Source organism: Phlebotomus papatasi, chromosome 1 (assembly GCF_024763615.1).
Source record: "Phlebotomus papatasi isolate M1 chromosome 1, Ppap_2.1, whole genome shotgun sequence".
In the NCBI taxonomy this organism is placed as follows: domain Eukaryota; kingdom Metazoa; phylum Arthropoda; class Insecta; order Diptera; family Psychodidae; genus Phlebotomus; species Phlebotomus papatasi.
The window spans coordinates 36,975,543-36,991,246 of NC_077222.1; the positions used below are offsets into that span (position 1 = coordinate 36,975,543).

The window sequence follows — 15,704 nt, forward strand, 5'->3', positions numbered from 1 at the left end:
TCAATCCCTCTATCTAAATATTTATTCTTTTTGGAAGATTTTACTGAATAACACTACTTCAAGTGCCGAAGTCAATTCACGTTAACGAATTATATGGAAAATTTCCGGGGACCTTGTAATATTCTAAGTTATAGTTCCTTCTCATAAACAGGAAAAGCATTTGGTAAGTTAGGTTTCTGAAATGGGTAATAATGGGCATCTTATTGAGGCGGATTGGATGTCCAGAATTACAAGCAAAGTGTTCAAAATTACAGTCAAACTCATCTCTAGATATCAATTCATTTTTTAAACGTATTAAAAATAATTTCAGTATAAATAAAAACGATAAACAGCTTGCCAAATTTCTAAACAATCCTCCTGAATGGAGAATTATTATTGAAAAATTTCGCACTTCAAACTTAGAACATTGATGCTTATAATCACCCTATCCAGAATGAATTAACACTTCCTCTATATCATTTTCTAAATAATATTTGAAGAACAAGCTTCCACTAAGGTTTATTTAAAAAAAAAAAAAAAAAAACAATGAGAAATTTAGGAACTCTTCTTAAATTTAATAAATCTTTGTGAATTTTTGTTTAAATAATAAATAAATTTAATAGACAGAGTGTCTCAACTTTGCGAGAAACCCAAAATTATCACTGTTAGATTTAGATACTATACCCTAAAAATAATATTGTATGTATGATCTGTATTAATAAAGATACCAGACTAAAATTATAAAACACTTCTTTTCTTATTAATAATATATTTTTAAGTTTGATTTGGGGAATGTGGGAATGTTTCGCATACATTGAGCCTTCAAATGACGCGAATTGATGGGTGCCAAGGGGGAGATATTAGCTTGGAAGTGGTGTACACTGAGATGGAAGTACTGCGGAAGTGGAAGTCTCAAAAATAAAATGATTTTTGCCTTTTTCATTTAATTACAATAAGAAAAGTGCTGATAAGCATACAGCGCAATTAAAGCTTATCCTAAATGACTAAAAATATGCCAGTTTTTGTCGCAATTATCGTCAATTCCTCATTAAAATTCTCGTAAAAATGTTCAAATATCGTTTAACTAATGCCATCTATTGCAATGGATGAAACTTAATGGAATTCCTTGCAAAAATTTAAATTTCAAATTATGATTTTCAGTTAGAAAATATTCGAGTGTAATGACTATAATAGTAGTCGATTCTTTGAGATGATTTAGCTACTGAAAACTATCGGGAATGACTAAAACTAAATTACAGGATATTAATTTAGCCTACTACTTTCAGAAAAACGAAGAATTAAAAAAAAAATGAAAAACATGCAGACAGAAAATTAAAAAAATATATAAATGATTATTTTTATATAATATTTACGACTCAAGTTCTGAAATTCTATTTTTGACACAATGACTAAAGTAGTGTAAATCAGAAATCTGCAATAATTATATATGGTTCTTTTGGTTTTGAGTTTTAATTCGACAATATATATATTTTTTTTATTATAAACTTTTATGTATTTTTTGTATACAAAAATAATATTTTTAACATAAAACGAACTCTATTTTTTAGAAGCGGGATAAACTGGATTTTCGCATCTTTTAAGGACATATATATTATGATTCATATACAAAATGTCATTTTTACATTCTTTTAAATAGAATATTTTAAATTCTTTTAAATTTTTCTAGACAATAATGATGTAAACAGAGAGATTAAAATTTAAAGAAAATGTACATACTCTTGGTAGAATTTTGGATATTTTTTATAACTTAATTTGTAGTCCAAAACCGTGAGTTTTACAGTATAAAACTTTTGACCATTAATTGGTAGGTATCCCCTAATTTATTTTTTCATTATACTCTATCTTGTTCGAATTAACGTTAAATATACTTTTAAAAACGTTTTGTTAAAAGCGTTAAAAGTATAACATATAGCAAAACTTGAATCAACCTAAATTAAATATGTTCAATGTCATGAGTATAATATGTTAAAAATTATACACAGACTAGTCTTTTTTATTGTTTAATAATAATTCTGGATATTTATGTTCATTGCTAATTAATTACTGAAAAACAGCGTATTAAAGATAATTCTTGCAATAATTTTTTTTTCAATATTAAGAATTAGATATCTAAAAGAAAACAAGTAAGTTATTTGGACATTTAAATTAGCAATAAGGATTTTCTTGAATGCGAATGACATTGTACGTATATAGTGACGGTAGTTGTTCTACTGCGTTTAAATTATGAACACGTACCTAGTAAAAATAAAAAATTAGACGAATATCACTATTAATTTGTGAATTTTAATAAATTTTTTTGAAACACTAATAGTATATTAAAGAAACGAATATTGTAATGCAATTATTAGACTTATTTCTTTCACCAATTGAGTCGCATTGGAATGTTAGAACTAACAAACTAGTAATAAATATAATGTTACAAATTTGAAGGGGGTGATATCCCACACTCCGGAAATTGTATGCCAAAGACGACGGATAGTGAACTCAAAGAAGGGATTAACTAACTTCTTCACTTCAATTTATTTAAATTAATTCAACATTTTTCTATAAACTTTTCAATAAATTTTCATGTGGTACATTTATAAATTCAATTTTTCTCCTCTCTGGCAAGCGCCAATCTCCTCCTCCTCTCTCGGCGCTTCTGTGACGCCGTTTTCCTCCTCATACCCGTTCTCTCCAACGCTCTAAGGGTTAACAGGACCCTCAGGTCTGGTAATGAGACGGGGATCCCGGGCTGCTTCGGTGGGTTCCAAGGGGATCTCCCTCTCAAACTCCCGGAGTTGGAGGTCGAACGGAGTCTTTCTACGATCTCCCGACGCTTGGCAAGGGGGGGTTTCTGGGACGCCGGCGACTGACACCAATCGCGCTGGTTGTCCCTCTGATGCCGCCTTCTGCAAATTACTGTGGAGCAGACGGTATTTGGCCCTTTCCCAGTCCGAGAGAAGCGGGGAGAACTGGAAACAGGTGTCGCATGAGGTTCCTCTGGTTCCTTCCTTAAATGGTCTGTTGTCTTCACCTTCGTCATCTGAAGAGGGCCAGCACTCTTCCAAAGAAGAAGATGGAGAGGGGCCCGACCAACCGACCTGAGCTACCTCACTCAAGAGCGCACTTGAGGGGCTTTCTTCAGCGAGTGTCGTTACTTCGGGGGGTAAAACCACCTGCCACGAAGCTCTTGGGGTTCTGGCTTCTTCCTCCTTCAACAAACACCTTTCGAACTCTTCCCCTGGGAAATCCGGTGACGGGGGAAATCCCAGATCTTCCTCTCGTATCAAAGCAGCCACTTGGCGACGACGCTCCTCTGCAGCCTTTTTCCTCTCTGCAGCTCTCACCGTTCCTGCTGGTAATGCCAATTGGGCTCTTCGAACTGCCTGAAGGCGACGCCGTTCTCGACGTCGACTGGCTGGAGTGGTCTTCCCAACCTTTTTATGGAAGGTGGGATACAGGAGGTGTCCGTTTGGTCCGTTCTCTCCGGATGTTATGGGGGGCTCCCTGGGAGCTTCCACCTGCTCTGCTATGGGCTTGTATTCCTCCAACGTGATGAACAATGTGATCTCCAGTAAGGACAGAGCCTTAATACTTCACCAGCCTGCTAGAACACAGAGATGCCCCACGCTGCTCTGGAGTGAGAAGGATGGGGTGACTAATTGCCAGCAATCCTCTTATTCTGATGACGGGGCTTGCAAAGCCACACACCATCAATTTCAGTGGAGAGAGCGGGGCAACTATGTCGTTTGCCAACACACTCTGTCCTGCCTGATCGACGGAGCCAAACAATCAATCGACACTCTTCCACTTTTGGGATAACGGGCTTCCAGAAGCCTCACAGAGAGAGAGAGAGAGGGGCAATATTTCACCTGCACAATCTCGTGAGGGAAAGGGGCAACTATTTGCCTTCACACTTCCGTACTGAAGAGGGAAGGGGGGAGAACGGGGCGATTAATTTGCCTCACAGTCTAGTATCAAAAAAATAGTCTTCAGAAAGACTCGAGCAATCGATCTTCATGCTTTCGCACAGAAGCCAATTCTCCAGATTTCAATTTTGGCCTTACACTTTAGGCCCCATGTATTTGTGGCGCTCGCATGAATTTTAGCTTAAGATAAAACAATTTTATCTTAAGCTAAAATTGATTAATTTTATAACGATTTCAGGTGGAGAACGACTATCCCTACATTAATTTTCCACCAGTAAGCACGCAGCATCTTTCACCCTCTTATTTGGCGCGAATAATTATAAAAAAAACTAATTATTCGCAACATTATCCCCCGGTTACTGTGGATCGTCCCGATCCACCAATCTTCCCCTATAGGGGGCAAGTCGGTCCACATGAACCACCCGAGGACGTCTTCTTTCCTTTTGGATTCGGTATACGACATCGTTTATTAGATCGAGTACTCGGTAGGGTCCATCCCAATCACTTTGCAATTTGGGGCTCCTTCCTTTGCGACGCTGGGGATTGTACAGCCACACGAATTCGCTACTCCGAAATTGCCGAGGGCGAGCATGTCGATCATATCGAGTTTTCATTACGTTTGCTGTCTTGAGAAGATTTTCTCTTGCAGCTTGGTGGACTCCATTTAGACGGTTACGGAGGCCCTCAATATAAGCAATGGGTTCTTGCTCCTCTACAGGTCTTCCTAGCTGCAGATCCAATGGCAGTATCAACTCCCTGCCAAACACCATCATGGCTGGAGAATATCCGGTCGACTCATGGACTGCACTCCTATACGCCAATCCAAATAAAGGGAGAAGCAAATCCCAATCGTCCTGATTTTCGTCTACAAATTTTGATAAGTATTGCAGGATGGTCCTATTCGCTCGTTCAACCATCCCATCCGACTGTGGTCGCAATGGAGTGGTGCGCGTATGCTCCACGCCCAAGACCGCAAACACCTCCCTCATAATCTCCGACTCAAAGTTGCGGCCCTGATCAGAATGAAGTTCCTTTGGTACCCCAAAACGCGTCACCACAGAATCTACTAGAGCATCAGCCACCGAGGTCGCGGATTGATCTTGTAAAGGCATCAATTCAGGCCATTTTGTAAAATAATCCATTGCCACCAACACGTATTTGTGTCCTCTCGGTGTTCGTGGCAAGGGGCCCAATATGTCCATGGCCAGTCGTTCACCTGGGGATCCAGAGGCCATAGGACGCAGTCTACTCCTTGTAGTTCTTTGTGGTCCTAATTTGGCCGCACAGGTATGACAACCACGGCAATAATCTGCCACTACTGCTCTTCCATCGGGGACAAAAAATCTTTCCTTTAGTCTTTTGAGTGTCTTTGTCACCCCAAAATGTCCACTCGTTCTACCATCATGTAGGCTTTTCAAGACGGTTGAGATCAGACATGTAGGCAATACTAGCAGTTCCTTGGCTTCTCCAGGGTTACTTTGCTCCCAACGATAGACTATCTTATCGTTACGGAGTGACAAGGACTTGAACACACCCCAATAGGACTTTTCTAACTCCTGAGCGGCTGAAATTTCTTCCCATGGTGGCCTTTTTCCATCCTGAATCCAACTTTTAACTCTCTTCAGAATAGGGTCCGTTTTCTGCGCCTCATGTATCTCGTTTGACAAATCTGGTAGTATCCCGACCGCGGAAACGGTCTCTGCTAGAGCATCCTTATCATCAATTTTCTGGCAGTGAGCACACTCGGAAGAGAAGCAGGGACGTCTTGACAGCATGTCTGCATTGGCGTGAAATTTTCCCGAACGGTGCTGAATCTTATAATCATACTGTTCCAAACGTTCCAACCATCTAGCCATCTGACCCTCAGGATTCTTAATTCCTGTGATCCATTGTAGACTAGCATGATCTGTCCTGATAACGAACGGACGGCCATAGAGCCAGTGATGAAAATGTACTACGGCTTTTATTACTGCCAAAAGTTCTCTTCTTGTCACGCAGTAATTTCTCTCTGCTTTGCCAAGAACTTGGCTGTAGTAAGCTACCACATGCTCTTTTCCATTCTGCGTTTGGTGAAGAACAGCACCCATTCCCACGGCACTCGCATCGCAATCCAGAATAAATTCTCCTTCAGGTTGGGGATATACCAAGATAGGACTTGTCACCAAAAGCTCCTTCAAGCGTTCAAAAGCCTCCTGACAATCCGGGGTCCACTTAAATTTCTTGTTCTTACTAGTCAACTCATGAAGAGGACGCGCTATGTCCGCAAATCCCTGGACAAAACGCCTGTAATAAGAACAGAAGCCCACAAATTGTCTGATCTGACGAGTAGTAGTTGGTACGGGCCATGAAGCCACAGCAGCCAACTTTTGTGGAGATGCTCGCACACCCTCACCAGATACTACATGGCCCAAAAATTCGACTTCACGTCGAAAAAGTGAACACTTCTTGGGAGACAGCTTCAAATTGGCATGTCGAAGCCGCTGCCAAACCATTCCTAACTTTTTCACTCCCTCTTCTACAGTACTGCTACACACGATGATGTCATCGAGGTAGACTAAACATGTATCCCATGGAAGATCACGAAACACTGTAGTCATTAATCGCTCAAAACTTGCAGGTGCGTTCGTAAGTCCAAATGGCATAACTTTAAACTGGTAGAGCCCTCTTCCAGTGGTAAAGGCGGTTTTCTCCCGATCCTCCGGAGCCATTTCCATTTGCCAAAAACCACTCTGCAAATCCATTGTTGAGAACCATGAAGACCCCTGTAGTGCATCCAGCGTGTCATCTATCCTGGGTAGGGGGAAACTATCCCGTTTAGTGACTGCATTCAAACGTCTGTAATCTACACAGAATCGCCACTTCCCATCCTTCTTCCGCACCAAAACCACAGGTGATGACCACGGGCTGACAGATGGTTCTATCACTCCATCCTTGATCATCTCTTTTACCATGTCACCCACTACCTCAGCACGTGCAGGGGGCAGTCTCCTAGCTGGTTGCTTAATTGGTGTTGCATTTCCTGTGTCGATTTTGTGGGTTGCTAGGTGAGTTCTTCCAAAATCCGAAGAATTCTTGGCGAAAATGTCGGAAAACTCTTTCAAAAGAGCCGTAACTTGAGCCCTCTCCTGCGGTACTTGAATATTTTGGAGAGTTTCCTCCACCAAACAATCCAAATGATCGGTTTCTCCATACTCAAGTACAGTGGTACCAGCTTGGACCGCGGGCGGGAAATCGATAATTTGTTCAACTTCCTGCCACTGCGCGACTGCTGCTGATGCCTTGAGGTGGACAGGACGGTCCGAAAAATTTGCTAGTCTTACCGGCAAGAAGTCTTCATTACCCATTACCACAACTCTAGCCACCCTGACCTGAACGTGGGGGCTCCAATCCAATTCTTCAATTACACCCTGAGATTGGGTAGCCACACCACCTGTCATAACGATGGCTTCACTTCTTGCGGGAATGCTTACTTCTTCGATTATCCTCAGGACTTGCACATTTCTGATTGGAGTCTCATCCTCTCTGGCAGTAAAGGTTATCAGCTTCTGTCCCATATCTATTACTGCCCGAGTATGCATCAGCAGGTCCATTCCAACCAAGCACTCGCTATTGATATCGGCGACGATCACTCTTATCTCGAGTGTCCTTTCTCCAAATTTCAAATGGACTACGCGAGTTCCTAACACCGGCAAAGGGTTCCCGCCTATCGGAGCCAAAGTGATGGAACTTGGCTGCAATTCTTCGGGATTAGCCAGCTTATCATTCAGTGTACGGCTAATTATTGTTGCGCTGGCACCGGTATCCACCACACAAACACAAGGTACCCCATTTATTTTTCCGGGGATTTTCAGCCCATCTACTCCTTTTACCCTATGACTGGATACTTTTTCCAATCCTTTGACTCCCATAATTCGCACAGGAACCGAATTACTTGTTGAAACTGGTGGCTGTTCCCGGTTATTTCCGCTAGAAGATGGTGCATTATTATTACCCCGAGACTGGTTTTGCCGTTGGTAAGGTCGTCTGAATTTCTTTGGGCGTCTGTATCCGGATGAATTTGATTGAGGATTAGCCTCTCCTTCTTTATGTCCCTGTCTGAAACTCTCCTTTACCGCGGGATTGTCTGAGGCCATTACCTCAGCCACCCGGACATTGGGGCGTGACGATCTCGTTGCTCGACGACTTGACTCGCACTCCATAGCGGTTACGACAGCTTCGTCCAACGTCCGTGGTCTAGACATCCTTGCCCAATCCTGAACGTCTAAATCCAATATGCCATCCAGGAATTGCTGAATAGAAATTCTGTCCTGAGCGTCAGTAGGGCATTCCGGAAAAGCCCGCCGGGCTAATTTCCTCAATTCATCAGCGAATGCAGACAATTCTTCTTTCGGCCTTTGTCGTCTAGATTTAAATTCCACGTGGGAAAGCTCTCTTAAATGTTCGCGCCCGAACCGTACCCTTAAGGCACCCACTATCCGATCCCAGGTATAGCGGTGCTCAGGTGACATGTTACTCAACGTAGATAATGCTGCTCCTCTAAGAGATGCAGCCAACATAGTGGTTTGTTCCTCTATAGACCAGCCCCATGCTCGAGCAACCATATCGAACTGCATTAAATAGTCTTCTAAAGGTTGAGTGCCGTCATAAGAATCCACTTTCAACTTCTGTAACCCCCTGCCCGAGCCATTCTGGGACCTCTCTCTAGGACGTGCCAAAGGGCCAAGTTCATCTGAATTTGGCCACTGCAAGGGAACCCTCAGATCATGTCGAGGATGATCTACTGGGTATGTAGACCCCCACCGATCGGGGATTATTCTCGTTTGATCCTCCGCGACTGGATCCACTCGAGTACTACAGGTCACCCTGGCTGGTGGATGTGTCCAAACTTCTCGGGACATTCCATAAGAAGCCACTGGGTCCAAGTGGTTATGACTCAACGGAGCATTCATGCTAAAAGGGTTAGTCATCCCCAAGAGCCTCATATCACTGGTCCCCTGTAAGGGTGCAGGCCGTTGTGACTGAAAGGAGGCCTGTGGCCTTTCTTCCCTGATCCTTGGAAAGGGAACAGACGAATGTGATTGGAAGGGGGCCTGTGGCCTTTCTTCCCTAGCCCTTGGAAAGGGAACTGGTGGTAGCGATTGGAAGATTCCCAGAGGCGCAGGCGTATGAAAGGATCCTCCTGGCAACCTTAATTCTCCGGTATCAGGAAGCGCAGGTGATGACTGAGGTGGGATGGGGCTTATCGGTGCAGGAGCAGTGCAGGGGACTCCAGGTAACCTCAATTCTCTATCTGTCGATGACATCCTGGTTGCTGTATATAAGGGATGTCCCACGAGGAGGGGTCTTGACACTTGGGAGGTCAGCAAGCTCGCCGAATTTTCTTCTAAATTCGGGGCTAGCTGAAAATTATTCATGTCCGCAGTAGGCCAAGTCCACTCTTCTCTGATTGAAGAATTCGCTCTCCTACTGTTAATTCCCGAATCTCTGTTGGGAGCATTCCATCCTTGAACAGAACTGCTTTGAGGTTCTTGCGGGAATTTAGCCTCGATATCTCTCACTCCCTCCTGTGGGTAGTTCGCCATTGTAGTGCCTAATCCCCCGGTAGCTCTATTCCTGTCGTCTCCCCCATCAATATCAGCCCACCGAAGAATTCTTTCTATTTGCCTGCTGTTATTAGCAGCTTCCTCTCTTATTTGCCTCAGCGACTCATCGGTGCGGGCAGCCAAGGGGTTAAATACCTCTTCAATCCTCTGGAGAAGCACCTCCTTGAGCTCATCTATAAGTTGATCGATCGTCATGGCTTGAGTGGCCTATCCCACTTCTGACACCAAATGTTACAAATTTGAAGGGGGTGATATCCCACACTCCGGAAATTGTATGCCAAAGACGACGGATAGTGAACTCAAAGAAGGGATTAACTTAACTAACTTCTTCACTTCAATTTATTTAAATTAATTCAACATTTTTCTATAAACTTTTCAATAAATTTTCATGTGGTACATTTATAAATTCAATTTTTCTCCTCTCTGGCAAGCGCCAATCTCCTCCTCCTCTCTCGGCGCTTCTGTGACGCCGTTTTCCTCCTCATACCCGTTCTCTCCAACGCTCTAAGGGTTAACAGGACCCTCAGGTCTGGTAATGAGACGGGGATCCCGGGCTGCTTCGGTGGGTTCCAAGGGGATCTCCCTCTCAAACTCCCGGAGTTGGAGGTCGAACGGAGTCTTTCTACGATCTCCCGACGCTTGGCAAGGGGGGGTTTCTGGGACGCCGGCGACTGACACCAATCGCGCTGGTTGTCCCTCTGATGCCGCCTTCTGCAAATTACTGTGGAGCAGACGGTATTTGGCCCTTTCCCAGTCCGAGAGAAGCGGGGAGAACTGGAAACAGGTGTCGCATGAGGTTCCTCTGGTTCCTTCCTTAAATGGTCTGTTGTCTTCACCTTCGTCATCTGAAGAGGGCCAGCACTCTTCCAAAGAAGAAGATGGAGAGGGGCCCGACCAACCGACCTGAGCTACCTCACTCAAGAGCGCACTTGAGGGGCTTTCTTCAGCGAGTGTCGTTACTTCGGGGGGTAAAACCACCTGCCACGAAGCTCTTGGGGTTCTGGCTTCTTCCTCCTTCAACAAACACCTTTCGAACTCTTCCCCTGGGAAATCCGGTGACGGGGGAAATCCCAGATCTTCCTCTCGTATCAAAGCAGCCACTTGGCGACGACGCTCCTCTGCAGCCTTTTTCCTCTCTGCAGCTCTCACCGTTCCTGCTGGTAATGCCAATTGGGCTCTTCGAACTGCCTGAAGGCGACGCCGTTCTCGACGTCGACTGGCTGGAGTGGTCTTCCCAACCTTTTTATGGAAGGTGGGATACAGGAGGTGTCCGTTTGGTCCGTTCTCTCCGGATGTTATGGGGGGCTCCCTGGGAGCTTCCACCTGCTCTGCTATGGGCTTGTATTCCTCCAACGTGATGAACAATGTGATCTCCAGTAAGGACAGAGCCTTAATACTTCACCAGCCTGCTAGAACACAGAGATGCCCTACGCTGCTCTGGAGTGAGAAGGATGGGGTGACTAATTGCCAGCAATCCTCTTATTCTGATGACGGGGCTTGCAAAGCCACACACCATCAATTTCAGTGGAGAGAGCGGGGCAACTATGTCGTTTGCCAACACACTCTGTCCTGCCTGATCGACGGAGCCAAACAATCAATCGACACTCTTCCACTTTTGGGATAACGGGCTTCCAGAAGCCTCACAGAGAGAGAGAGAGAGGGGCAATATTTCACCTGCACAATCTCGTGAGGGAAAGGGGCAACTATTTGCCTTCACACTTCCGTACTGAAGAGGGAAGGGGGGAGAACGGGGCGATTAATTTGCCTCACAGTCTAGTATCAAAAAAATAGTCTTCAGAAAGACTCGAGCAATCGATCTTCATGCTTTCGCACAGAAGCCAATTCTCCAGATTTCAATTTTGGCCTTACACTTTAGGCCCCATGTATTTGTGGCGCTCGCATGAATTTTAGCTTAAGATAAAACAATTTTATCTTAAGCTAAAATTGATTAATTTTATAACGATTTCAGGTGGAGAACGACTATCCCTACATTAATTTTCCACCAGTAAGCACGCAGCATCTTTCACCCTCTTATTTGGCGCGAATAATTATAAAAAAACTAATTATTCGCAACAATAATTTAAAATTTTGCAAATGGTGAAGAAAAAGCTTTGAATAAAGTATAAGGAGATTTAGAAAATAGACGTCTCAGTTTTGTTTAATTAAAAAAATTGTTAAGTGATGATATACACTGTTTGTTTCTATGAGAATTTCTTGATTCACATTTTCTTCTGAATACTAATATTTCTATTTTAAACATATGTTCTACGTGAAAAATAAATAAATTTATTATAACACTGACGCTTGCAGATCAATTCCTCATGTATAACTTTTCTAGATTAATTTAAAAAATCAGCCTTCTAAGAGAAATTATTAAAATAGAGCTTTATTTTCAGTTTAATTAAAATGCAATTACGATATCCAAAAAAGCGGAAAATAATAATTTAACCGTTCGTTGAAGAAAATTCAAATTAGATTTTAGTCGTTACTTTTAAATTCAAACGTCAGAAGTGCTTGGAAGTGCCTAGAAGTGCAAGAAGTGCTGGAAATCACCTATGGCACTTCCGGAAGTGTGGAAGTCTTTGACGTTTCCCTTACAAATTTAGGAAGTGCTGGAAGTGGTGTACACGATTTTTCGTCTAATATCTCCCCCTTGATGGGTGCAAAATATTGCAACATTGAAGTAAAAACAAAGTTCTTCGAAATTATTTTAGGGAGTTTTTGAAATTTCGAACAACGCGAAATTCCGAACAAATCAATTTGGAAATTCGAATTTCGATAATATAGGAATAATTTAGTAATTATGCAATTCTAATGTACATTAAAAATTATTAAATTGATTTTTTCATCAAGTTTTAAAAGAGTTATCCGAATTTGAAATTGTTTTTTTTAATTTATTTCTCATTTTTCATTTCAGAAAATTTACAACAAAATAAGGTATGCCATTAAATTTTGATAAGTGCTATTTGTTCTCTGAAATCATTAGATATTTCATATTACTTCCCAAGGAATTAAAACATTTTAACCAATTGAATTTACCCCATAGCAAAATTCCGCAAAAATTCCGATGGAAAACTTGCGTCCAAATGGCTAAATTCGCTGGAATTTGACGCTAAAATTCTACTAAGTTTTCCTATGGAATTTAAAGCCGGAAATTCCATGGAAATCATAGTGCTCCATGGAATTTACTAGTACGACATGCTGGAATTCCAGCGTTAAATTCCGCGGTATTCCGCGGAAGATTTATATGGAAACTCACACGTGAAACGTCCGCGGGATAAGCTGGAAAAAACATATGGAAATTTCCACTATCTTTCCATAGTGTTTTATATGGATTTTTCCACTAGTTTTCTGAAATGTCAAACAAATAAAATGGTGTTGCGACAACTTTTAGAATTTGTTTCCAAACCTTCCGCAAACATTTCTAGTGATTCATGTGGCAATTATAATATAATTAATTATGCGACACTGCGTTTCGTGTAGATAATAATGAAGTGATTACATTAAATAGGTCGCCAACCTAAAATAATACTGTTTTTATGTTAATTAATAAATATTTTCGAAAAAATTATTTTTTTTTACAAAATTTTTTTTTATTGCTCAAAGTGTTAATTCGTTATTGCTGGTTTATAAAAACATATTATAATCCTCGTAATCTTTGCCGTTTCTATAAAATTCGGAAGTAAAATCATGAAGTGCATGTGACAGCTTCAGTTTTTCTCCATTTTATTTTGGTGGAAAAATCCACATAAATTCCACGAGCATTTCCATGGATGTATTCTATATGAAAAATCCAGCATAAATCCATTAAATTTTCCTTGGAACGTATTATGGAAAATTCATATGGAATTTTTTAAGGCAAATAGTGGAAAATTCCGAGGATTTTTTCGCTTGTTATTCCTATTCCGCTTTCTTTTGCAATGGGGTATGTTATTGCCTAATGGAGAAATGTGAATAAAGTTCATGAGTTTGTTGGGGCAGAATCCTCAGTGTGAAAAATTGAATGAAAGGATTTGGTGGGAAATGTAACAAATCCACCACAAAGTCGCCGCAGGAACTTTTATCCCTTCCCCAGATAAAAATGCCCGCAAAGTGATTTATCGAAAGTTGATTTATCCCTCTTCATTCTCATCCAATTCATTTAATGGACATTTCATGGAATAAATCCACTAAAATCGGCAAAACATATTTAGTGCAAAAACAAACTTACCGCAATTGGAATGAACATGGAGAACCAGGAGGAGAGTCCTTTTGTGTGTGTCATTGGATGAATACTGAGACTGATGTCCTTGTACAGAACCGTATCAAAATACCCAGCAAAGCCATGGAGAACACTATCGAGCTTAGTTGTGAATGTGATTTTCTCGTAGCGATTGTTGTTGATAACTTTCTCGCGATTCGGATGGTTGAATGTGAAAAGGCGCTTCGGTTGTTTAGCAATGTGATAGACATTCTTCATGTACACCACATACGTCGTCTCCATAATCTTATTCTTGCCACGCTGCTGCAAATATTGATCCTCAGTCTTCGTTATTAATCGCACTTGATTGTACAATTTGGTTGACATTACTGGCTCGATGTAGGATGAATAGGAACCTAAAGAAATTAAAGAATTTTTATGGAGAAATTCTCCCTAGATCACATTTCATTCTCAAGTGCCAAATGTTAAATTTAGCATCTTGTTTGCTTGCAAAAATTTTAATATCGTTTCATCTTGAAACTAGGAAAACCCGCGCGCTGGATTCGTGTCTAGGGTAGACAATAACCCTGGGAAAACAGATAACCGAATGAAGTATGTGTCTTGACTACGAATAGGCTTTTTTGACATAAAAAAGTACAGTAGACTCTTCGATATCCGGCTGACTGGGGGACAAAATGACATTTACGTTTTTTGAATGATCAACGGTTTTTCTATTTTGTGCAGTGTGAATTTATTTTCTGTCTGACAAAGAAAAAGAGAATTTTCTTCATGGTGTGCTTCTGTTTCATTTTTTATCACAATTATGTATTAAAAACTTCGATACAATGTTAATAATACTTTAATTCACTCTGGACAAACTTCATGTTTAGTGAAAATAATTTTGAATATATCAACCGCCAGTGTTTGGCAGCTGTCACCCGGATATCGAAGTGCTGGATATCGAAGAGTCTACTGTAATTATACGAAATTCTTCATACAGTAGACTCTCTCAAATTCGGGCATTTGGGACCGAAATGTCAACCGAATCAGAGAGAAATTCGGGCAGCAAATGGTTTTAAATGCAACGATTTTTTGTTTATCTGCATACTCATATTGAGTTTATATGCTCATAGCTATTATAAATTTCATGAAAACCTCTTAATAATGCAAAATCACATCAAATCCAAGACAAATCATGACAAATTTGAGCATATTTGCTTCATTTGATAACCATAATCGAACTTGAAAAATGACAACAAACTTTTTTCGAATTTAACTGCCGCCCGAATTATAAAGTAGCCCGATCTTAAAAGAGCCGAATTAGCGAGAGTCTTACTGTATATCACCTGAAAACTATACTAAAACTTAAAAAAAAAACAATAATAATTTTGTTATATAAAATCTTATTGATAGAATCAACGAAATAGGGCAATCTGGGACAAATGGAACAAGTGGAAAAATTTAAAATTTGATATTTTTGGATTGCGGAATTCTTGTAGATCATTCCTAAAACTACACAAAAAATACCTTATCGAAAATAGTGGAAAAAGCACCAAAATAAGACCATTTACACGTAAGGTTAAAATACATGCGAGCAATACTGATCTGCACGATCCTTATAGGTAACAATCGAATAGGCAACTATACTTGACCAAAAATTGTTGCTGACCAATTCTGCTTTTTCCTATATACAATCGAGTTCCTCAAATTTAAACTCCTCAAATTTGAACAACGATTTAATTCAAAGTTCAAAATTTGAGGTTATGTGAATTTGAGGTTACGTGTGGAGTCTGAATCAGAACCATTTTTCTCTAGTGTTTCCTCAATATTATCGTATTATATTAACTTCCGTAACAAATTCCATTTATTTCACAATAAATTACATTAATATGTATATATTCCCCTAAAGGTTTTTTTTCTTAATTTAGGGAAAGTGCATTTCACATGAATTCCGTCACGTTTTTGAAAATATTGTTCAAATTTGAGGAGTGGGAATGATCGAAATCGTCG

At 40.9% G+C, this 15,704-nt stretch overlaps 1 protein-coding gene across 1 annotated transcript in view; it reads right to left on the reverse strand.

Moving 5' to 3' along the window:
- LOC129799006 (protein arginine N-methyltransferase 5) overlaps positions 1 to 15,704 on the reverse strand; it is a 36,755-nt gene that overhangs the window by 14,288 nt on the left and 6,763 nt on the right. Inside the window, exon 4 of the mRNA XM_055842572.1 lies at positions 13,725 to 14,110. Within this exon, the coding sequence (XP_055698547.1) occupies positions 13,725 to 14,110 (386 nt within the window). The remainder of the gene's footprint in view (positions 1 to 13,724; positions 14,111 to 15,704) is intronic.